General features: G+C 36.8%; 1 protein-coding gene across 3 annotated transcripts in view; it reads right to left on the reverse strand.

Annotated features, from left to right (window-relative positions):
* The window catches only part of LOC122798656 (leucine-rich repeat and fibronectin type III domain-containing protein 1-like protein), a 4,504,452-nt gene that overhangs the window by 839,926 nt on the left and 3,637,866 nt on the right, over positions 1–26,660 (reverse strand). For all 3 annotated transcript variants that reach the window (XM_044067745.1, XM_044067758.1, XM_044067750.1), the window contains exon 8: positions 14,830–16,230. In XM_044067745.1, coding sequence (XP_043923680.1) covers positions 14,830–16,230 — 1,401 coding nt within the window. The remainder of the gene's footprint in view (positions 1–14,829; positions 16,231–26,660) is intronic.

Raw genomic sequence — 26,660 nt, forward strand, 5'->3', positions numbered from 1 at the left:
CAAAAATAATGGAAAACATTTTGGTTTTATATGGGATTTGAGACTGAATCCTGTAAAAAGAAGAGTATTGCATAGACATATAGAAGGTGGCATCTTAAGATTAATAAATCCAATAGTATTTTGGGCTTCCTTGAATTTATAGAATGTATTAATATGGATAAAGGATAAATTATAGAGAGAAGTTAAGGGGAATGATAGTAGATTGTAGTTATGAATACATGTGGGAAAAAGCTAGATATAATAATATATATATATATATATATATATATATATATATATATATATATATATATAAGATGACAAAATGCAAAATTAGTTAGAAAAGTTAAGTATACGGAAAATAAAGACAGATGATGTAAAAAGGAATATATGGTATGAAGAAATAATGGAATTTGCAAGAAGAAAAAGTAAAAAACTATTAAAGAAATATATAAATGGTATACATATTCAGTAGAATGCCAAGATTTTTTATGGAGATTAAGTATAAACAAACTTCCTGTCAAAAGTAACATGCTATATAAAAAGAAAAGTGAAATAGTTAATTTATATTTTAGTGAAGAAGAAATGTCATAATGTGTTCAAAACATGTAAATGAAAAAAAAAAACTCTATGAGGACAGTTAATTTGGAAATATATAAAAATATATGAATATGATAGTGCATGGATATTATATGAATATTAAAAACAGAGACTAAAATAAGAATAGATAAAATAATATTTATGTTGCATTGATTATTTGGAGTGAAACACTTAGTGAAATTATTTTTAATGGGAAATGGGTTTTTCCAACAATTATAAAAATGATCAAACAGTGGTTGATGATGGTATATGTAAATAAATAAAGATATATTATTGGTGTAAATAAGTTGTAAATAGAAAACAAGGACCTCTACACTTTTTAATAGCTGCCATGGGATCTTTTACATCCATCTGAGCTACAACAAATTCAGACAAATGGAGCCTCAGTTTAATGTCTCATCTGAGGGATGACTCACTCATAAGTGCAGAACCTCCCTTATACTGCACTGCATTGACAGAAATTTATCTACCTGGTGTGGGAACAGAACCTGCAAGTTTCTGCACCAAAGGTGAGTATGCTACCTGTTGCACCAATGAAACTTCTGCTATTTTTCTGTAGCTGACAGTACACGAGGCAGATAGAGTTCCATGCACTACAAAGAATTATGATTGGGTCAGCGTCATAAGCACTTATTATTTGTTCTTGACATTTACCTGTTCAGCTTACCTCTTAAGGTAACTTTCTTGGCATGTAATACGCTGGTTATGATTAGATATCTGATCTTAATACTCCAATTTATGTTCTTTATACTCAATACAAATCAGAGGCAGATTTGGTTAGAAATGGTGTTTATTATTGCATTTGATTTTTGTTTAATATTGTCAGTTTTTTATCAGCTGTTGTGCCAATATCTTTGGCAAGGTTTGCAGGTTTGAATCTATGCAGGTTGATAAGGTACTCTCTCAAGTTGTTTTTGCAGCTAAAAAAACACTGATACTTGGAGAGTACCGAATCCGTTGATCAGTGGTGATGGTTATGTTTCCTAGTGCTTGCTGAGTAGAAAGGAAAAATCACAATATAGTAATTTACACCATGGTGTTATCATTGTGTCACTAAGTGTTTCACTGTGTAACACAAGGCATTTTTCAGGTTAACCTCTAATAGTATAGCCTCCAAAGTCAACGTCTGTCAGAAAGTATGAAATGGACAGGTGAATGGCTGCTGAGGCTCAAATCAGACCTCTCAACTGTTCTCATTTTGGAGGAAGAGTCTTATTTTCAGGCTTAATTTATCCCTGCACAGGATGTTCCTATTTTTGACTTTGGAGGCTATACTATTAGAGGTTAACCTGAAAAATGCCTTGTGTTACACACTGAAACACTTAGTGACACAGTGACAGCACCATGGTGTAAATTGCTATATTGTAATTTTTCCTTTCTACTTTCAGGCTGGATTTATCTCCTCACACAATTTTTTGATTCTCACTCATCACATGTAATTTTTGAAGCTGTCTAGTGCATAGAAAACCACACTACATGGCCAACATACTAGTGGCAACAATAATTTAAAAAAGAGTACACACATCTTACATCTCCCTTGTTTGTAGCAAAAACAAATGACTTTGTGTGGGAGAATTTTATAATACATTTTATTAAAGTCTAGATTTTAGACCATCTATTTCATGATGTGTTTATAATTTTCCTTTTTTTACAACTCTCTTATTTTTAAACATGTTTCTGAGTAGTCTCTCACATTCCTACTCAAAGCTGGAAGAGTTATATGCTATTTGGTAATCATATTTTATGCTAATTAGATGCCCACATTTTAGTTGTATGTTCTTACTTTCAAGAACCTTTTTCCACTTCTCATTGTCTGCAGGTTGAGAGGAATGGCTCAAATGCTGTTCAAAGATAGAACTGATAGTTACTTTAAGATAACCTAATGATGGGGATGGCTGGTGTGCTAAGATACTTAGGAGATTAAGTTGCTAGCCTCATGAAATTATGAGGAAATATAAACAAAGAGAAATTGCCAGCTAAGATGGATTTCCTCTACACAGCAGTATCCATGCACATAATGCTGCTACAGGACTTACTAGATGTAAAGAGGGAGCAACAGGCAGTAATATGCCACATGGAGAAAATTGGAGAAAATATTATATGATATTGAATAATCTTTAACACTCTGGTTTGTTAGATGGAACTGAAATATATTAAATGGTTAAATACAATCCAAGGCAGATGTAACATCTGGAATGTCCACAGGTTCCTCACAGAAAAAAATGACAGGGCATAAACACAATGTCCTGTGCAGATCACCACAAAGTTATATCTTTACACTCTGTTGCCCTCAAGCCATTATCCTTACAAAACAATTTATATTCAAAACAAACCATAGTTATTTAATAACTGCAGAAACATGAAACATTTTCTCTCAGAGAAATATACTGTCATGATCCCTCTGTGGTACAAAAATGTAACTGTATACATTGCTTTTTGAATGATGTTTACAGATTGAACAAATAGGTGGCATGATCTCAAATCCATATGTTGATTTTGTTTAATGTCTGAGATGGACAAACTATGAGCCAACATTAGTTCATATTTTGTTGTTTTAATGCTGTATTACAAGCTGCATCTCAAGCTGATCTATGTGAAAAGGACCTTTTATCACATTTTATAAACATTTTCACCCACTGTAAGCATTTAGAAACAAAAAATGCATCTCTTAAGCTGAACCTTTCTTCAGACCTTCAGAGTAAGGCTCAGGCCTTTACAATACCAATTACCGTTTACCACTGGCATCCATTATTGCTTAGCATTACATTTCAGCTTTCCTTTTTTTTTTGCCTTGCATGCTGTGAGCATTCTGGGAATGATAAATGACGGTAGCAGGGTAACGTCTGGCAGTGACAAATAATGAAAGCCTTGCTTGACTGCATTGAAAATAATTAACACTGCAAAGACCAAGGATGACTAGTGATTGATTTTTTTTAGGCGGGGTACAGCTGAACTTCAAACTGGTAGGTAGAATTACCTCTAGGAAGGTCTGCTATTGCTAAACATGCTGATAAATCAAACAATAAGATGCTTCCACTCCTTAAAATGGGCCAGACATTCCAGATAGAACGGAGTGATAGTAAATGATACCTTTCTGCAGCTAGACAAGAAGACAAAACCTTAACATTAATGTCTATAACAAGTATGGTACTTATAAAATGAATGCAACAGGAAGAATAGCACTGGATGTGCACTATCTAGCTAAACATGAATAGATCATGTTAGGTCACTATATATTTTTGTAATGAATTCTAACAATTGGGTTTAGCACTGGATCATGATTATGTTCCCCTTCACATACCAATTCCCTTATGTATTGATGGAAAATAGTCCATGGTTAATGTGAAACATGTAAAGATGAACCTTTAGTTGAAAATATATTTTTCTGATATGTAGTATGTACCAAGACCTAATGCAAAACCTTACAATGTTACTTGATTCAGTTTTTCTCTGTCATTAACACAGCATGGCCATCTTATGTATCTGGCCATAAGGTACCTCTGAGATTGTTTAAAGAGTTACTGACACTTAAACTTAGGAAACATTATGTGTAATGCAGGGCTGTATATTTCAAAACAGCATAACATGCGTTTTCCTTTTATTTAAGATTTAGATAACCAACATGCATTACACAGTCAGTTCTGCTGAATTACAGACTAATGACACAGTACAATGTTAGCAGCATCATGAGCATTACATTGACAAGAAATCAGTCTACCCGGTGTGGGAATACAATCCATTGTCCTCTGCACAAAAGGTGGGCATGCTTCCTGCTGTGCCAAGTTACTTGAACAGCATGGCAGAAGATTATAACATCAAATGTTCAATCATTTGTGTGTGTTATATGTATGCATGTGCACACGCACACGCACGCACACACACACACACACACACACACACACACACACACACACACACACACGCGCGCGTGCACACACACGCCCGCACGCACACACGCGTGCGCGCATATGCGCACGTGCACACACACACATGCTCTCCCCCCACACACAGATGTAGAATCAAACATGTTCTTGAACATTTCAGTGAATTTTCAGCATGTGATATGGACCCTGTGCATAAACCTTATTCAGTCTCTGGTAAAGAAGGAGGAGATTCACCCTGAATGAAGTAATTACATGTGTTAGAAAATGATAAAAATAACTCTAAGTGATGCAATTACATGTTATGTTACATTTTCACGTGCAGATCTAGGTGTTCCTACTCTTGAAGCAGCCTGCTGTAAACAACTGACACAAGTGTTATAAAAATATCATTAAGGAAGTATCACACAGTACAAGTAAAATGTTATGGCAGGTGGTAGACAAAAGATGAGTCCACATTCAAATTAAACTGAATTGTTATGCAGTATATTGATTTGTTTCATTTCCTTAAATGTGTCTGAGAGACGTTTAAAGTATATTACTAAAAATATTAATTTGGTCAGATATGTTATTCTCAGTAACATCCTGATATGCATTATCTTCTCATGATCATCTTCTTCCACAATACAGAAAACAGATGTTTCACATGAAATGTTAATTTCCTTGGTTAACAAATTTAAATAAGTGATTGAATGTGCAAAACTGACTTTCTTTTCTTGCCAGATTTATGTTAATTTTCTCAATAAAATCATAAAACCAGTTCAGATTATTTGCATCATAGAGTTTATTAATAAACACAGTATTTTGTTGTTATTGAATCTTTACTTATGAGACATTTGATTTATTGACTGCAGCACTGTTTTTCTCCTTTTTCCAAGTCAAATATCTTTTATGAGAGACATCCTTTTCTTCTGTTCTGCTTTCTTCTATACCTCCTGTCTTAACCTTCCCTACCAAATCATTCTGTACTTTATAAAATGAATCTCGTATTTAATCTCTGGGTTAAAATATTTATTATTCTCTTTCCTATCAATGTACACAGTCTTCATAATTATTTATTTCTCTTTAAGACCTACCATATCTGAGATTTATACAATTGATGTTGTATCTAAAATGTCTCCTGCTTAACTATTCTTCATTTGTGAACTTGTCAAACAGGGTACTCAGAAAAGAACTGTAATGTCACTGCTGTATGGTAAATAACAAAAATAGCTTAACGTGAACCAATGGCTATTAATTATGTGTAAGTGCCTCATGATAAAGCCTGGGAGAGTGTTGCATAATGAATCCTCACAATGGTGAAAGCAGCAGTCAGCAGACAAGTGAGATGAGTGCATTATGAGTGATAATGTCACCCAGGGACATCAGTATGCAAGCAACGTTCATAATGAGATGTACATTCACATGCACATCAAAATGTCCCACAGGTGCTACATAGATATAACTGGGAGCCCATACAAGGTGTCCTCAGACAAGTGCCACTTGATTTTATTATATAAATAGAAGGGATATTAGGTAATAAGAGAGTCAGAATGGGGGAAGAACAAGAAGAGGAACATACAGAAGGACAAGCAGAAGAGAAGAGTGTTGGAGGAATAGGAGATAAAAGGTATTTCTTTTCTTTTTCTTTTTATGTGGGATAAGTGCACTTTCACAGTGGGGTCCTCCTGGTCCTGCAGTTCACTTTGTGCCCACTTCCACAAAGCTTTACTTCAACTAAGCAGTGCCTATACAGGGCATCTTATTTGCCATCTTACTCTGCTGGAACACCCCAGCAGGAGACACAGCAGCATTCCAACACACACACACACACACACACACACACACACACACACACACACACACACACACACACACACACGCACACACACACGCACACACAACATGCATACAGCATGCCCTGCCGTCCCTGTCCTTTTTGCCAGTGCCATGGTATTATGCATACCTCTGCACTGTATGAGGGCCTACTGCGTCTGGTTCCTCTGACAACTCCTCTCCAACTTTTCATACATTACAGCCACAAGTATGTAAGTCAGTGCTACAGTCACCTTCTGCTTTAACATTTTTCATAGCACTATGTAATGCAGAATAGCACAGGAAACAATCATCAGACATTCAATAATTTTACATGTCTGAAATAGTGAGGTGCTATATGCAATCTCTGTAATCATCTAATGGCTGTAACTGTGGCTCCAGGATATATCCAAAACTATGACCAGGAGACAAAAATGCACACCATTATGACTGGTCCGCTACCTACTTTCATGGGAATGGATTTACATAGGCCTCTATGGGTTGTAATGTATATACCTTCCAAGTAGATGATCCTATGGAAAGTCACCCAAACAAAACACTTGCATAACTTCCATATTTGTCACTTCAGAATAATGGGAATTGCCTGGATGGCATTCAGGTACATTAAATTTATAATATCCTGTGCAGTACAGACCAGCTGCCACTTAATATCATACAACATCTTCTGGTTAATGTACTAGATGTTATCTGGAGCAGGTGGATCACAGTGTGAGTGGAGACAGTTGTCACAAAAACCTCAGGGACACTGATTATGTGACAGAATACTTACATAGTGCTGTCTCTGCTCTGCAAGACTGCTTTGAATGTACTGACTGGAATCTATTAAAGAGGCTGCCACCACAAATCAATGTATTAATTTGGATGAGTACACTGAAACGGTTGTGAGATACATCACAAAATGTATTGAGGAAGTCACTACCCTGAAGGATGTAACCATCAGAACCAAGCAAAAACCTTGGCTCCCCAGTAATGTATATGAATTACTGAGAGCACATAATGCTGCATTTAAGGCTGGAGACAGAGAGGCTTTGAAAAGGCCAGGGTCAACTTGAACAAAGGTGTGAGAGTAGCAAAATGGGCCTATAGTCTAAAAATACATAGACACCTCTCACCAGAAAGATCCCAGGCAGCTGTGGAGAGGGATCCAAAATATCACAGGCTATAATCCACCATCCATGTGCTGTGATGATAACCCAGACTTTTTAAACAAGTTAAACATCTACTTCAGCAGATTTGAGGAATCGAATATAACATCACCAGAGAGACTACCCACAAATGAAGATGCAGCATCGCTATGCCTCAACCTGGAAGAAGTACACAAGAACCTATGTAGGGTTCAACTGGGCAAAACAGCTGGTCTGGATAGGATCACAGGAAAGTTTCAAAAAACTGTGCTGATTAGCTGGCACCCATCTTCACAGACATTTTCAATATATCTCTCAGTCAGGAAAAAGTACCCAAATGTTTTAAGAGCACTGACATCATCCCTCTGGCCAAGAAATCATCTCCAGCATCATGAAATGATTACCAGCTAATTGCAATTACTTCAGTAGTGATGTAGTGTTTCAAAAAAATGGCAAGGATCATATAACATCCTGCCTGCCTGCTACATTTAATCCTTTACAATTTGCATACAGGCCAAATCATTCTACTGCAGATGCCATAGCCCTAACACTTCATCACGCCTTGGACCACCTGGAAAATCAGGACTATTATGTACACATGCTGTTCATAGACTTTATCTCGGCCTTCAACATGGTTATTCCACAACCACTGCTGTCTAAGCTGAGTAAACCAGGCACAGAAAACACAATATATGACTGGATCCTCAACTTCCTGACTGAAAGGCCATAAATAGTTTGAGCTGGAAAGAAGCACTCAAACAGTATTACCCCAAACACCGGGGCCCCACAAGGTTGTGTATTCAGTCCACTTCTTTTCACAGTTCTAACACATGACTGCACAACTATGTATCAGTCAAATAAAACCATCAAATTTGCAGACATCACAGTAATTGGCCTTATCAAGGGGAAAGAAGAGGGGGACTACAGGGAGAAGGTGAACCAAGTCATTCATTGGTGCACTGACAACAACATAGCACTAAATGTTGGGAAAACCAAGGAAATCATCATCGATTTTAGGAAGAAGGAAAAAGCCACACACCTCTATCATCATCAATGGTGCTGCAATGAAAAGAGTAAATAGTGCCAGATTCCCAGGAGTACATATTTTTAAGACCTAAGTTGGGGCACAAACACTTCCTACCTTATAAAGTCAGCCCAATAATGCCTCCACTTCCTTAGGAGACTTTGTAGGGCTAACTTCCTCTCACAGGCCCTACTCGGCTTATACAGATGATTGAGTGTGTCCTGACAAACAACATCGCTGTCTGGTATAGAAATTGCTCTCAAGTTGATTGGAAGGCACTGGATAAGATTATTAAACAGGCCACAAAAATCATTGGCTCCAAATTTCAATTCCTACAGGACATATATTCAAACAGAGGTTATGGCAGAGTCCAAAAATTATTGAGGGATACCCACCATCCGGCATGTGGAATGTTCAAACTCTTACCGACATGGAAGTCCTAGAAAAGCATTAGCTGCAGGATCCAGATTCCATAATAGCATATTCCCACATGCTATCAGACTGCTGAATAACAAACCCATAGCCTAATGCACTACATGGGTAAAACATCTGTATGCAATATGTCATTGTTGTTTGAATAAACTCTCTGAATAGCTCACTTTATACATCTCTTACTGCACTAGGAAAACTGTGAACTGTAAGTTCATGGTGTATATTGGTGGTGGATAAGTTTACATGTGTGTCTCACTTATTTATTATAGTACTGTTTTTTGAATATCCTTATATTTCTATTGAGTCTATTCCTGCTGTTGTATTTGTTGCGTTTCTGATGTAAATACAGCTTTTAAATATGTTTTACTTTATTTACTTTTTTGTATCTTATATATTTTTTTATTTAATTAAACCTTTTTTTATTAATTTAATCTATCTTCCTTCTGTAAACTGTCATTCATATGAAACGAGCCTGAGTATCGAAAATTTGGACAGTGATACACACTTTTACCTTTGTGTTGCTCTGTAGGAGAATAAAGTTTACTTTGACTTTGACTTCTGTTTTCTGTCTTTGGAAAACAAATATGCTCTTCCACATGCGGTAACATCACGTCAAGGAACAAGTATAGGATTCTCAATGCTGACACCTATGAAACTCCAAATGTGTCTCCTGTTAGATGCTGAAACATTCATGTAGCAAAGATGGCCAATGTTGCATAATTTCATGCAACTTTATATCTCCTGTGATAGGCAATCCCTGTATCCCCTTTAATTACACAAGAGGAAGACACATGTCTGCAGCTTCTCTTTAGTGTCTGTGTCCACATGACAGAGGTTGAATATGCACTGGTCAAGGAGGTGATAGTATGTTAGTCGCTGACTGACTCTTCTGTGATTTGGGGGGTTTCAGCATGAAATATCTGAGTCACTAGCTCCCAAGGTGGCCATTAATGTCTCTACACTCCTCATTCCTTTTCAAGTTCTAATTCCTTTTCAAATTCTACTATACACTCCTTGATGCATGGTCCACTGAGTTTTCAATCTAATTTTTTGGATATAACTGTTTTCGAAAGACTGCACAATGCATTTCTATTTTTATTTTACCCTCTGTATTTTCACTGTATTTGTAATATGTAGTAAAACACTGTTTTTGTCCTCTTTCTTCTCAGGCTGAGATTGAATTGGCCAATTGTGATCAGTGTGCTACCCTGACTAACAAATTCAAATAAGTAAGTAAGAAGTGAGCAATCCATCTGTTCACCATGGCATTTAAGCCAGCTGATTACTGTAGCTTACTACACTATACTAATGTTGTATAGTTTTGAATTGCATTGCCTTGTTTGATTTCAAAATATGCATACATTATAGTTCTCATTAGCATATTGGTATTTGTTTGCATGTCACTGTGTGGTCATCTGCATGTAGTAGATACTAGTGTATTTTCCCTGCTAATGTGGCAATGTCATATCTTCATAGGTTCACAGGTGTGCACTGGGCTAATGGCCCTGGAGCTTTTACAAGCCTAGCCCATAGGATTACTCTGGCATCATGCCACCTGACCTTAGGTTCTAGTGCCTTTGCCTAAATCACCCCCAGTCACCACATTATTTTGCTTGATGTACTGTGCTATTTGTTTCTGAACACCTTTCCTGTAATTGTTTTCACAGTATTATTATTACATACATTATACTTCTGTGACAGTATACTTTTATGGTATTATACTTTTGAGATGTTATACTTCTGTGATAGTATACTTTTGTGGTATTATTCTTCTGTGACAGTATACTCTTGTACTTCTGTGATAGTATACTCCTGTACTTCTGCGATAGTATACTTTTGTGGTATTATTCTTCTGTGACAGTATACTCCTGTACTTCTGTGATAGTATACTCCTGTACTTCTGTGATAGTATACTTTTGTGGTATTATTCTTCTGTGACAGTATACTCCTGTACTTCTGTGATAGTATACTCCTGTACTTCTGTGATAGTATACTTTTGTGGTATTATTCTTCTGTGACAGTATACTCCTGTACTTCTGTGATAGTATACTCCTGTACTTTTGTGATAGTATACTTTCGTGGTATTATTCTTCTGTGACAGTATACTCTTGTACTTCTGTGATAGTATACTCCTGTACTTCTGCGATAGTATACTTTAGTGGTGTTATTCTTCTGTGACAGTATACTCCTGTACTTCTTTGATAGTATACTCCTGTACTTCTGCGATAGTATACTTTTGTGGTATTATTCTTCTGTGACAGTATACTCCTGTACTTCTGTGATAGTATACTCCTGTACTTCTGTGATAGTATACTTGTGTGGTATTATTCTTCTGTGACAGTATAGTCCTGTACTTCTGTGATAGTATACTCCTGTACTTCTGCAATAGTATACTTTTGTGGTATTATTCTTCTGTGACGGTATATTCCTGTACTTCTGTGATAGTATACTCCTGTACTTTTGCGATAGTACACTTTTGTGGTATTATTCTTCTGTGAGAGTATACTCCTGTACTTCTGCGATAGTATACTTTTGTGGTATTATTCTTCTGTGACAGTATATTCCTGTACTTCTGTGATAGTATACTCCTGTACTTCTGCGATAGTAGATTTTTGTGCTATTATTCTTCTGTGACAGTATACTCCTGTACTTCTGTGATAGTATACTCCTGTACTTCTGTGATAGTATACGTTTGTGGTATTATTCTTCCGTGACAGTATACTCCTATGATATTATATTTCTGTTTTATTGGGTTTACTTCACATGACTGAAAACTCAAAATACTGAATTTTATTTGACTGAGACCACAATACCTAATTTTCAAAATACTGAAAATTCATTTGATTGAGTCTTATTATACTGAAAGCTTATAATACTGAATTTCAAAATACTGAATTTTAAGCCATAGACATGATGTACATTTTCCTTCACCTGTGACTTGCTTGTGATAAAAAACATTAAAACGTTACTGTATTATAAAGTGCCAGCTGTCAGAATACTGATAGTAGAGTAGAAAGTAGTGTTGTAGTGTTTCTAAATTTGGGTATGTCTCTTTACATTTTTATTGGAAGCATCTAAAGTAATATGGCTGATGTTTCATGTGCTCCTGGCAGTAGTGGCAGTGTGTACAGTACTGTAAGCTAAGTAAAGGTTTATGCCCTTTTCCTCACTGTAGTGCTCTCCTGGACTTAGTATATATAGTTGAAGTATGTGGGGGATGTAGCCACCCCCACTTAGTATGGTTCTATATCGTCCAGTTTCTGTTAAGGGGGTAAGTAAGTAGTTTTTAAGTTTTGGAAAGACTTAGTCATTGGGGTTGTAAGTGTGCATGTCTAGGGCTTAAAATTAAGTGTTCTGAAATTCAGGATTGCAAGCTTTCAGTATAATGACACTCAGTCAAATGAGTTTTCAGTATTTTGAAAATTAGGTATTAAAGTCTCAGTCAAATGAAATTCAGTATTTTAAGTTTTTAAGTCATGTGAAATAGATCCGTTATATTATACTTCTGTGATACTGAAGTTCTAAAAAACACAAAAAGAAAAATCTACCAAAGCTAGACTTTCAATAGTGTGATACCTTAAACCTCTTGTATCAGAGGCAACATGGGATATATGCAAATTACTTAAGGATATCAGGTGTTTCAGCTAAATGGCAATTTTGAATGTCTAAGATGTTTTATTTTACTTTCACTTTTAAGTCTATTTATGGATAATTTCAGGACAATAAAGATATGCTCCTCTAGCTATGGACATGCAAGTTTCTGCCTTCTTATAGCATCATCAGCACAATATAAGAGGAATCTTTGACTTTTGGAAACACAGGGTTGTTGTACCCAACTGATATCCATAAACATTAGGGTGTCTAAAATATCCTAACTAGCAAACTAAAACAATGAGCAAAACTGTCATACAAAAAAAAACAATTGGTTAAAAAACACAAAAAGAAAAATTTACCAAAGCTAGACTTTCCATTGTGTGATACCATAAACCTCTTGTATTAGAGGCAACATGGGATATATGCAAAATATCCTTCAAGGCTATCAGGTGTTTCAGCTAAGTAGCAATTCTAAATGTCCAAGACTTTTTCTTTTACTTTCACTTTGAAGTATATTATGGACAATTTCAGGCCAATAAAGCCAAACCCCTCTATTGTAGTTCTGTGATATTGTACTTCTGTTATATTATGCTTCTGTGATACTATACTTCTGTGATATTGTACTTCTGTGATGTAATGCTTCTGTCATACTTTACGTCTGTGATGTGATATTGTGCTTCTGTCATATTATGCTTCTGTGATACTACTGTGATATTATACTTCTGTGATGTAATACTTCTGATATACTTTTGTGATGTGATATTGCTTCTGTCATATTATGCTTCTGTGATAGTACACTTCTGTGATATTATACTTATTGTATTTGTTTTTACTCACATTGTAGTTCATCACTTTCCTCCCTAAACCTACACTGAAATTAGAATATGCTCAGTTGGCCTTTTCTCATTTGTCAAAACAAAACAAAACAAAACAAATGGAATTTTGCCATCTTTTGATAGCAAATGAGTTTATTTCATATTGTGAATGAAGGATGATACACAAAGAAACTTGCCTGGCATATTTATGTTCTTTTTTTCTGTTCCTGTACATAACCTGAAGAAATTCCCCCCAAAAATATAGGATCATAGGTCCATAGGTAAATATGACAATCAGTATTTTTATTACTGAGATTGAAACACCAACATATAACACACGTGGGACTCAAATGTTCTACACAGAAAAAACACCATAAATGTGGGGTTCAAGTACCTCAATACAAATTTAAACAAAAAAGAAAAGTGTTGATTCATGTAAAGGAAATGGCTTACAATAGATGCTTGTTATAATGTAAAAGGAATTAGTTATGAAGAGTACTACATGCAGACTTCATAAAGAGCATTGCCAACATAGTATTAAGAATGCCAGGCATATGAATATTATTACTGTGAAGTTTTATAGTTTTTGTAAAATTATAACATTACTATACTGTCTGTTAATGTCTTTGCTTATTTGTTTGTTTGTTTAGATTTGTTAACCATGATTTGGAGTGGTTATAATCTAGTCCAACAGAGTCAAGGAGATAAAGCAATATAAAATAGAAAACAATGTGTGTATACAATGAATACAAATTCACAGATTAATAATCAATAAATTATAACAAATGTAATAGTTTTAATGTATTGCACATCAAGCCCAAGTAGATCAAGAAAAACATATTTATTGTTAAAGGAAAATAGTTATGATAGAGAGAGAGAGAGAGCAATTAATATATGCATTAATTTTACTTGACTTAGCATTCCCAGGCTGATGTTCACCTTTATCCTACTGTTCTGTTTACATTGCAGACTATTACTGGCCAATTAAACAAGTCATTTCTGCTTCTCTTTTCATGTGGGAATGCCATTATGCCAAAAAGAATATCAATATATTTCATCTTATGCATAAAATGTAAGCAGTTGCAATTGGGGGGGGGGGTTGTTTACCGAATGATAATAATTAAGGAAATCATTTAAAAACAGACATCACAGCTATAATAAAATAAGAAAGTGCTGCATCACCCATTCATTTCTGAAATTACACTGTAAAATTGCATCGTTTGTTAATTTGCTTTAATAAAACACTACACAGTGTAATTCCTACTGCAGTCAGCTCTAATGTTGGTAAAACCTAACAAGGAATATGAAACAAACATTACTGCATTCTTCTGAAAAAGACCAGCGGGTGTTATTATTCCATTGATGCATTTCTATTATGTTCCATACTTCAAATAAACGAGAGTAGTTCAGAACATTTATACTGCTAATTTTATATTATAATAAAGCAGGATGAAGTCCTACTATTTTTCTCCATTATAAGCCAGCAATTAATATAAAAAAGGGAGTCTAATTTGTACTTCAAAACATTCTGTACCTATTTAATGGACTATTAGAAAGATGCTTACCTGTAAATTAAAATATCATCTGTTGTACTGTTATATTGAATCTGGTACATACGTATCCCTTTAATATGATATTGTGAAGACCAGTAAATCAGTGCAGAAGAAGAGGTTAAATCAGTAACTTGTACGCTACTGCTTTCATATGTTTTGTTGTCACGACTAGAAGATGTGCTTGACTTTGCAGATATGAGGATATCAGAAGGTCCTGGCTCATGTGCTTTAACGTGGTTTGTACTGTTAGCTAAATGTGGGATAGGATTCACTATTAGTTCAACTGGAGCAGTGGCCTCCCCAGCGGCATTTGTGGCAATACAGGTAAATATGCCACTGTCCTTGACAGAGGCCATCAAAAAGTCTAAGGTTCCATTGTCATATGAAGTCACTCTTGTTGTGTTGGCAACCAACTTCCCTCTTGGTGAAATCCAGTGGATGTATGGCTCAGGGTCTCCAACTGCTTTACAGCGTAAGCTGACACTTTGACCATCCATCACAAACATCTTTGCTGTACGATGAGTAATCATTGGAGATTCGCACACAAACTCCTCTTCCTTTATTGACCAGAAGTATTTGCCCATAAGTTCAGAAGGAGAGGCACATGTTTCCAGGTCATCTTCTCTTGTAAGTCGTCTCAGCCACATGAGCTCACAATTGCAGTGCAACGGATTACCACCAAAACTCAGGACCAAGGAAGACAAAGGCGAACCTTTTGACTTTGCATATATAGGAATTTTTAAAAAAAGAGGATCAGGTGGTATTTTCTTCAGCTTGTTTGATGTCATATCCAAGCGAGCAAGCTTCTGAAGGTTGGAGAACACTCCTTCTGGAACATATTCAATAAGGTTATGATCCAAGCTCAGTGTGTTGACACTTATTAGCCTTCCAATTGTTTCCCAAGGAACATGTACTAAATTGTTGTAAGAGAGGTCCAGATCCTCTAGAGTTTCAATGAAATCCTCCAAAGAATTCTCCGACATGTGATATAGCTGGTTGCTACTGAGAATTAGATGCCGAAGGTTCGTCATACCTTTGAAGTGCTCATCGTTAATGATCGTCAATCTATTACTATCCAGATGCAAAGCATGAAGTGTCTTTAGATCAAAAAATGTATAAGGCATGATCTGGCTGATAGTGTTTCTTGACAGAGTCAAATGGATAAGGTTTGTCATGTTTGCAAAATCTTTTGTCCTGAGGGTAGTGATGAAGTTATCCATAAGTCTTAGCTCACCGGTTTCCCTATCAATTCCAGGTGGTACAAAAAGTAGTCCAGTTTTTGTACAGAGGATAGTGAGAGAAGGTGAAGGATTCTGGCACAAGCATCGTTTTGGACACATTATGGCTTTCACTGTAGAGCTAGCTATCAGCAAACAGATAACCAGCCAATCCATTGTAAATGGTCTTATTGCCCTAGGAATAAATATAAATACAAGTTAGTCATTCTTGTCAAGGCTATTACTGTCATAGTAATTAATGTTAAAATAGTAATAATAATAATAATAATAATAATAATAATAATGATAATAATAACAACAGCAGTGGATTTACTCATAGTACGCCTTTATTCAGAATACATTTCTTTATGGCTGAATATCAAAGCACAAAAAATAAGATTTCAATAGCACAGGAATTTGTAAGACTGTTGATGTCACATGACCATGAGATATCGGTCTTGATTACCACAGGAGTATTCAATAATAGCAAGCCATGTTTCGTGAAACATCCTAGTTTTTTTTAGCAATGAGAATCTCATGGGTTTGGCAGGTTGGTATAATGGTTAAGGTGTTTATCTCACAAACACAAAGTACAGGGTTTGATTGTCACAAAAAGAAAATCGACTAGGCTTAAAATGGTCCACTTGAACAGCTAGCCTAGTATTTGCTTATGAACCTATGAGAGAATATTCAGTTATGTTGTAGTCTTCAAATGAACCACAGTAGCTCAGATCATTTCTGCTGGAGAACTGAGCCATGGTTTACAAAGTTTGTTATTTTTAACTTTCAGTCTCACAGGCAATATGAATGGATAATATGCAGCTATTGCAGATAATTCCTAACCAGAAACAAAACCACTGTAATTGAAACAGCTGGAAACACTTTTTTTAAATGTGTGTATACTTCCTCAATTTAAATAGTACTTCATGAACTACTTTACTTTTATTTAGTTTTGATATCATTGCCTCTGTTCAGACTACACAGGCTGAAATAAGGCTGGTGAGAGCTATCGGTGCCAAACATACCAAAAGGCACATTTCATTAAAAGGTTCATATTATACTTGTCAAAACCTGGGGAAAAAAACATATGCCTTACAGATATTAGGCATGATGTTTTCACACTTTATTCTTGTATTAGAAGCTGTTTCTGTTGTACAATTAAGCAATAACCAATGAAATCGGTGTGGTATATTGAAGATTTACCCAAAGTTGGTGTGGTTTAATCATGAGAGCAAAGCCTGACTGATTAATCTTCAATATACCACACCACGGAGTTAGTTATTGCACAATTAAATTATTTAAGAAAAAAATACTTACTTTTCTTAAATAATGCCTTTGTATAATGCCTCCATGGTGCCCTTCCATATTTTTCTGGTATCCTGGGGCTTTGTCTGATGTACCTCACATGTGTATGGGACTTGTGTCCCCTTTTTTAAAGAAAAAGAAACCGGGAGACTTTTTAACATGTGGGAGAGCCAGCACAGACAAAGTACAAGGGTAATCAGGTAAGTTTCTCTAGTTTGGCAGAACGTACCTGATTATCCTCTTATTTTTCTCTGCACCATCTCCCTCATTCATTTGAGGTCTTCTGTTTTCTTATTTTATTAAAAAAGAAAGAAAAGTAAAAAAATTAAGAGATATACTAATGGAATAAAGTCCGGGCAACCGGACCTTTTTCCGTTGGTATATTCTCGGATTTACAATGGGCATGCTGGTTGGGCTGACCAATCAGTGTGCTAATATTTGAATATTAATGGACAGTTATTGTATAATAATTTTTATTTTATATGCAGATGATTTTTTACTACATTCCAAGTAAAATTATATTTAATACATGGAGTCTGATTAAATCAAAACATACATTTAATGTAAGTGATTTGTAATCACTATGAATTTAAAGGGCAATGTCTGGGATTTATGTGGAATCCAGCCTTGCATATCATAGGTAAACACTTCATGCCATGCATCTGCCACAGTCTGTGCCACACAACTTTAGCTACAAAAATTAACATTCTATTATAGTGGCATAATCAAGATTTATATTCTGCACCTTCTCCATCTTCCCAGGCAAAGAATATAGCAAAGGTCACTCAGAGCACTGTTATATGTTATATGATATAATATGATATACCAAAACAACTTCTGCACAGACACCTTCTCTCATCCTCCTTGACTACTGCTAATGCATTAAGCTCCTCTTCTGCACATTCACATATACATACACCACACACACACACACACACACACACACACACACACACACACACACACACACACACACACACACACACACACACATGTGTGCGCACACACACACACACACACACACACACACACACACACACACACACACACACACACACACACACACACACACACACACACACACACACACACACACACACACACACACACACACACGCGCAATTTGGAGCATACAACCATTTCCAACAACAACATGAACATTGATTTTAAACAGTAAATGTCAGAAGATTTTACACTATAGACTGACCTACCTTTGGTAATGTATGGTTATGCAACTAGTTTGTGAAAAATGATATGCTATCATGCTATCATATCCACAAAGAGAATTGTTTAAGAATTGTATACACAAGTACATTAATTTGTGCTTCATATGGACTTTGATATGATAGCAATGGAGTCCTATCCTGCAAACAATAGGCATAAGACAGAGCTCCAGTCACAGACATGAATGGGTGGGGGCATGCAACATCCAACCCAGCAAGGGAATCAAATTAGAGAATAAAGTGCTGTAAGCATATGTTGAAGTAAATATTTCCCTTAAAAATTGAAAGCTCTTCTTCATAACAGAGAAAAATGCCATAAGTTTTTCTCTAGATGTGTCTTACCTTCTGGTGAGGGCATACACTCAGCAAAGTGATGTCATTGTTTGCTGCTAGTTGAAATTTAAACTGTGGATGCCTTTTCCTCAAGGGATTTTCTTTTTGCATTTTGTTTTATTAGAAGTCTTCTTATTCAGAAATGGAGGTATGTGTTCAGATGGGAGGGAGGGGGGTACCATAACATTTGGTCAGGAAATTCAGTTATATAATCCATTTTTAACATAAAAGCAATCTGACTCATTCCAAGCTACAAATAAGTAAATGGAGAAATCCAAGATGGATATTAAATGCATGCACTTTTTCCTTTTGTTAGTTATCATAAAACAATACAATCTGATCAATCAGTGAAGCTTTCTTGCAAAGAATTGTTTTAATTCTACATGTGCCACGAACCACTCAGACAATGTAACTGATCAGTTACTTAACATCGTTATTCATGCTAACGGTTAAACAAAAAACTGCACACCCAAACTCTGAAAAAAATCTAATCCCTGGAAATTAAACTGTTCAAACAACATTAATTGAAAATCACAACAACAGAAAATCACAAGCAAAACAGCATTAATGACAAAATATATCCAGTACTAAATAGTTACTATGAATAAAACTAAACTACTTAAAATGTAACTAAATTAGAAAAGTGAGATACTGTTACACAACCGTTACTGTACTACCAAATAATACAAAAATGTTATCCAGCATCTTAAAACAAATTAAAAAGAACTCAGAACTGAAGCAGAAGACAACCTCCAACATAACTCATGCATATAAACTTATCGGCATTACATAAAACCCTGCTCAGTAGGCAATTTACATAAATAATTCAGTAAATACATACCACTCAAATGAATGGAAAAAAGTAATTCAAATTACAAAATAGAAAAAAAATAGAATATTGAGTCTTGTGACTCGGCTTCAATATTCATTGCAAAGCTTATTGCCTAAAATGTATCACCCCATTTTGTGTGAAAGGTCCCCCACTACCCGCTGCAATACATATTTTAAAACTACATTACCAATTTTTCAGACCTAGATGTTACAACCATTCCCTTGCTAGACCAAAATCGAGGTTTTTGGACTCATAATGAAGGATTGTATTCCCTTGACTATCGAGCTGCATGCTGGTAAAATTGGCTGGCCAGGGGTAATTTTGTACTGTAAGGGCTAGTGGGGATGTTATTGCCCACAAGCACAACTTAACATTGCCATCAGTCTGCATCGTTAGCCATTGAAATTGGGCATGATCAGCCACCAAACTGAAGTGCAAAACTAGCAAATAGTACTTCAGAACACAAAAGACCCACTTTATGGTTACACACTCTCTTTCTATAGTTGAATATCTCCTTCCTGCATTACGTAACTTCCTGCTGATGCAGCACACAGTGCACCATTCATTCTGAAGTCCTGAGATAACATGGCCTTCAAACTTTCATTTGCTTATTTATATATAGGGTAAACACTTTATTGAAATCAAGAGTCACTACTTTAGGTTCAGAAACCAGGATCCTTTTTCATCATTTCATGTCCTGTCTGCCTCAAGGGACCACTGCACATTGACAGGAGTGTTCCCTCTTATGAGATTTGTCAAAGGCCAAGCAATAGTTATGAAATTAGACATAACTGTTGCGAAGTAACAGCTAGTCCAAAAAAACCCCTTCATCTGTCTTTTAATGGAGAATACAAGCAAGTTGTCAATATTCTCTACCTTTTTTTTACCTGTGGTCTTAGATTCTTCGTTATTTGAGTTGTCCTAAGAGTTTGATTTCCACAATACTGTGTTTACTTTTCTTAGCATTCCCAGTTAAGTCTGCCTGTATTATGGATTCTAACACAGCATGTATCTTATGTAACTGAGACTCTTATGCCTCTGAATGAATGATTATATCAGCCAGTCCTGCTACAGCAAATTGCAACTGAGGCATCAGTATTCATAGGTTCATAGGTAGGTACTAGGCTATCGGCCCAAGCACCTAAGTAAGCCTAGCCAACAAGGTTCCTTGGCTTATGCCACCTAAGAAAGTTAATTTCCTGTGCCCCTGTTGAGCAGAGCTACAGAAGTGATCCCTAGGGTGTATTTCCTATTTCCCATCCACTCATCAAGATTTTTCTTGAAGAATGCTAATAAGGAACTTTGCTTGACATAGATGGGTAGCTTGTTCCAGTGTATAGGAAGTCGCTGGGACAGGAATCTATCCCTCCAGCATGTCCTGTGTATTATGTTAACAAGCTTTTGGTCCATAGAGCATATAGCTTGGAGGGATTGGGGATTCTTTAGATGTAGCTTGCCCAACAGCTCTGGGTTTAACATAGCTTTATATGTTAGGCAGAGATCTCATCAGAATAGGCAATATGCTACAGAGTAAAGCTGAAGTTTTGTGAGACATCAGTGTAGGGCATCTGTTTGAGGCCAGTAATCCTCTTTGTGAGGTACTTCTGTGGCCTTTCCAGCTGCTGCAGATGTCTTGTGAGGTACATTCCAAAAGGGGCGTTGTACTCTATAAAGGGTCTAATGAATGCCAAGTAGAAGGGAACAATGACCTCTTTTTTTCCTGGATGAGAACCCTTTAGTGATGAGGTGTACCAAATAAAAGGATTTCCTGACTACTGCGGCAATGTGATTATCAAAGGACAAACTACTGTCTACCTGGGTCCCAAGGTCTCTTATCACACATTTGGAGTTAAGTAGACTGCCGTTTATGTGATAGTTCATGGGTACAGAGTGTTTACCAAAGGGGATGACGATGCACTTTTTGGCATTGAGCCTGAGGCCATGCCTCTGACACCAGGCATCTGTCTCAGTGACGCCCTTCTGTAGGATGTCCACATCATTTGGGGACTCGACTATGGCTCCTAGTTTGCAGTAATCTGTGAACATCATTAGCCAGAGGCCTTCTGTGTTAGCCTGTACTCCAGAGAAGTACATACCAAACAGGAGAGGTCCCAGGACTGAACCCTGTTGTACTCTACTTGTCACTGGTTTGAAGTCAGATTTGGAGTCTGCAACTTTTACAGTGTGGGTTCTGTCAGTGAGCCAGTTGGCAACCCATCTTGTAACATAGGGATTTCTAGCTAGTTTAGTGAGTTTAGCTATAATTCCAGAATGGGGGAATTGTGTCAAAAGCCTTGGCGAGGTCAAAATAGGCTGTGTGAACCACATTACCCTCGTCTACGGCTTTGGTGATTGCCTCAAATAAGTTGATCAGGTTCAGAAGGCATGATCTGCTTTTCACAAACTCAAACTGGGTGGATCCAGAGTTTGGAAGTTACCAATGTCTTTGTTTATGAGTTCCATGATGATACGTTCCATGGCCTTGCAGACCAGGCTCATCAGGCTAATAGGGTGATAGTTCCCAGGATCAGTGGTGGCTTTCCCTTTGGGGAGTGTGATAACTGTTGCTGTGCACCATTCAGTGGGCACAAAACCTGATGTGAGACTATGATTGAACATGGTGCTTAGGTGGGGAGCCAGTTCGTTCTGAAGTTCATGTAAAATGCAGAATGGGATTTTGTCCGGTCCCATGGATGCTGTGTTTTTGGTTTTAGAGAGTGCAGCTCTTACCTGCATAGATGTGATTACAGGGACTCTGCATTCTTCCTGTATAGATATGGGGAATTTAGGGGATGAGAGAGAGAGATAAAGTTAGCACTGAACCTATCTGCCAGGATGTTGGCAATATCAGTTGGTTCTGTAATGTTTGTGCCGTTGTGCTGTAACTCAGAGCAGATCTGGGTGTTGCCATTGCGATTCTTGACATAGCTATAGAATGCTTTGTGGTTGCCCTTAGAATCAGTGGCAATTTTGTTTTTGTAGCTATCTTTGGAGGATTTTATAAGGGATCTCAGCTTCTTACTGAGGATGACCAGGGAGCTCCTTCACTCATGGAATTTTAGTCTCTTTTGCAACAGTTTCTTCCTTCTGTTGTAGAGTTTGTTTATGGCAGGGGACCACCAGATTGGCTTCCTTTTTTTGGAGGATAGCGTCTTGGTTCTGTTTGAGATAGTACGACACATGCACTTGTGTAAGTGCTTATAGAGTGCATTTGTGTAGGATTCAACAGTCGTAACTATTGTCCGTCTGCATGGGTGTCATGAAGTTGGCCACGTCTGTCTTAAGAAGCAAGAAGTTGGCTTTGGTGAAATGTTTTACCATGGTTTCCTTAATGGTGGGTGGGGGCAGGATGTGGATATCTAGGGTGATTAACTTATGGTCGGATCTGACCAATGAGGAGTTGACTTCAGGTGTGGAACTCCTGTCACTCATTTTGGTAATGATTAGGTCTAGGATATTGTTGCCCCTTTTGCGGGTGTGGATAAGTTGATCCAGGGAACTGGAATATGGCCGAAAAGTGTGTTATGTGTTATAGCCTGGTAATGCAGGGGTGCTCTCTAGAGCCTTGAACCAGGTCTCAGTCACTGCACAGATATCAATGTTCTCCATTTTAAGGAGTGTCTCGAGTGAGTGCATTTTGAGATTTAGACTTCTAACATTGAGTAGCATTACCCTCAGTTTTTGCTTGCCTGTTCCTGTTACAGTGGTGAATTTGTCATTTGAACCTTGCCTAAAAAGGCACTATAGGGACAGCAAGACCTCAACCAATCATTATTGTTCTAAGTATCTATTATAAATTATTTGTTTTTAATATAAAGAATCACAGAGGTTTTGAACATGAATTTCAGCCAGCAATTTTTTAGTTAATTTTTTAACCAATTAAGCACTGATGTCATCAAGTAAGGAACAATAATGATTGGTTGATGAAGTAACAGCAAAGGTATTTAAATGTAGAAATGGCTTAGCTTTTTTAACAGTCTGATGAAGCATTCAAGAGAATGTGAAAATGCTTACTGGATGTTTTATTGTTTTTGTTCTTTAGTTCAGTGTATTTAATAAAAGGTCAAGCTTCTTATTGTCGTGTTGTGCCTCAAGAAAAGGTTATTTGGATTTTGAAACTAAATTTTGCTCGAGGAACTTTACCCTTTGTGGTTGATTCATTTTGCTTACTTCCAAACATGTGACTGTGGGTTAGCTTCATTACTACTATTGTATATGATTTTGATACTCGTAACATATACAGAATTTATTCCCTTTCGTTATTTACTATATACAACAAGCCATCTTTTAGCTCAAAATAGGGGTAAGAAGTAATTGGAACATCTTCACTACCTTCTCCTATAATCTCAGATATAGCCTGTCTTGCCCTACCTAAACTATAATGTTGTCACTGGATTTTTTTAAATTGATTTGGTTTATCTGTAAGTCTACTAACTCAGGGTTACTTCTTTTAATAACTTGCCCTGAAGTTAATGGTCTAGCTCCTTCTAATCAAAAAATGACATTTCAACTTCTATTGTTTCCCCAGCAAAAGTTAATTGTACACAAAATCCCCTTTTGCTTTCCTGTAACTGCTAGTTGTATAGTTCTCTTGAGAGATGCCTTGTAGGTTACTTTCCCTCTAATGTCATATGCGTGGATACCACCATTTTGTTTTCTTTCTTTTTTCCATATTGCCCTCCCACTGCAAATGTTATCTCAGAACAAAAACTATTAACAACTTTATTAGTTGTTCAGTTATAGACACCTATTGCTGAGAGTGTGAATTTTCTTATATTCTCTACTTTATGGTAGCAGAACTGTTTTCAGAATTGTGCATTTTCTTACCAATAACATGTACATTACAATTTCTTTGCTCAGGGAGTCTCCACTCAAGTACCCAACTTTTTATGTCTCTGTTTTGCTGCTTGCATTTCTTGTAGGTATATCTACAGACTTCTGCCTTATACTGTATTTTTTTTTTACTCAAGAGTTCAGGATTGGTTCATCTTTATTTATTATATTGACATCCTTCAAAGATGTAGGTTTCCGTTGCTCTGTCACTGGAGCATGTTTCTAACAACACATGATCTTTTTTTTCAGGCTAATTCAAACCACATTCTAGCCCTTCTGTCATGTCTTTGTTAGCTGCCTTGCCTTGGTTTTTACCTCTGGTGTTGTTGCCTTGCTGTCCTACATTTGTGTACTGAATGAGGAAATCAAGCTGCTGCTCTAGAATCTTCTTGTTAAGCCTGCTCTGGAATCTTCTTGTTAAGCCTGCTCTGAAATCTTCTTGTTAAGCCCGCTCTAGAATCTTCTTGTTAAGTGTATCTGCTTGCCATACTGTATCTATGCGCTCCCCTTCTTCTTCCCAGATTTTCGATAGTACTGTAAAATGGGAAAACCTTTTCCTAACGTTACATCATTAGGTATATGTTGAATTAATCACTATTTTTGGTTGAATTTATCACTGTTTTTCAGCTTGCACTTGTTAAAGAAACTCCCTCTGTTTGTTACTTCACTGCTCTTAGGTTGTTTTAACATTCTGATATTTCCTAACCTCGTCTGATACTGCAAAAGCTGCTCTGAGTGACTCTGCCAAAATAGTTCTAAGTTTTGTAAAATTTTTTGTGTGTTTTGAACATTTCTCAGTGTTAGTGAACTTATTTCCAAGGATTCCTGATAATTCAGGAATTCTTACTTCTGTTATAAAGCATTTGTTACTGCACTTGAGCTCAAATCCAGTTTGCTTTACATTAGAAGGGTTATTTTGCAATCTGGTAGGAGCAGAGAGCTAAATTCAACCCTTCCAAGGTGGAAACTACTGCTTGATAGTTTATTGTGTTTTTATTTGATTGGCCTGAGGGTTTAACTTTATAAAAGTCTTTCATCCTGCTCACATTAAAGCTTGCACAAATGCAGTGCCCCAAGCATGCATATAAGCAAACCTCTCCAGTTTAAAATTCCGTATAGGAAAAGGTCCCCATAGTCTTCCACTGTTCACTGCTGATTGAAGAACTGGCAGTTTGTGCAGAGGGTAGTACCACTGCAGGTCATCTTATAGTATTCTAATAAATGCTCTCACTTTGATCTTTAAGTGACTCTCCCTTACTCCTTCACATCTAGAAATTGTGTTTCCTTGCCTTGCATAGCATAGGCTTGATTCAGACTTGCTGAATCTAGACTGCTTGGTATTAATGTGTTCCTAAACCAGCCATTTTACATTAAAGAGGGCCTCCCTGCACCCTTGTGGCAGAAGTGTGTAGCTCAGGACCCATCTGAGTTGGGGATTGCTGGAGAAAAGCCCAGTTTGGGGCTTTCCATTGGTACTTGTGCTTCTTCTTCTTCTTCTTTCGGCTTTTTCCCGGTTAGGGGTCGCCACAGTGGATCACCTGTCTGCTCATGATTGGCAGTGGAGTTTTACTGTGTCGAGTTGCCTGCCCAGTTGGTACTTGTGCTAAAAGGGTTTAAATTTGCCTATATATAACCCTTGTGTTTGCACAGGTTTGCACTCATTTTATTGGAGCTGCTCAACATTTGGCAACTTTAGCCAAGGCATGCACTAAAAAAAATGAAAAATCAGTATATTTTAAGCCAGCACTGCACTTTGTTAACTGTAATGGAATTTTTGCTTCATTTTTGTTGTTTCTAACCAATGTTGGGTGACAGACCTTGCAGTAATTATTGATGTCCAGCTAGCCCACTTCCTTCCCTAATACCACATTCAGAAAAATCCTCCCACAATGGACGGGCAGTTTCCCATCATTTTTCCTGCCAGTTTGATTGATATGGGCATCCTGAGGCAATATAGCAATAGCTTCATGTATAGTGACAACCATTTACTTCTAAAGCAAACTAACCCCCTATGTGAGACATGCAAATATACTGTGAAATTGTAGTCAATTCTCTCACATAAAAATAAACTATACATCAAACAGGTTGTCAGCACACATG

The sequence above is a fragment of the Protopterus annectens genome, chromosome 1.part0 (genome assembly GCF_019279795.1).
Source record: "Protopterus annectens isolate FY-2018-M chromosome 1.part0, PAN1.0, whole genome shotgun sequence".
NCBI classification, from domain to species: domain Eukaryota; kingdom Metazoa; phylum Chordata; order Ceratodontiformes; family Protopteridae; genus Protopterus; species Protopterus annectens.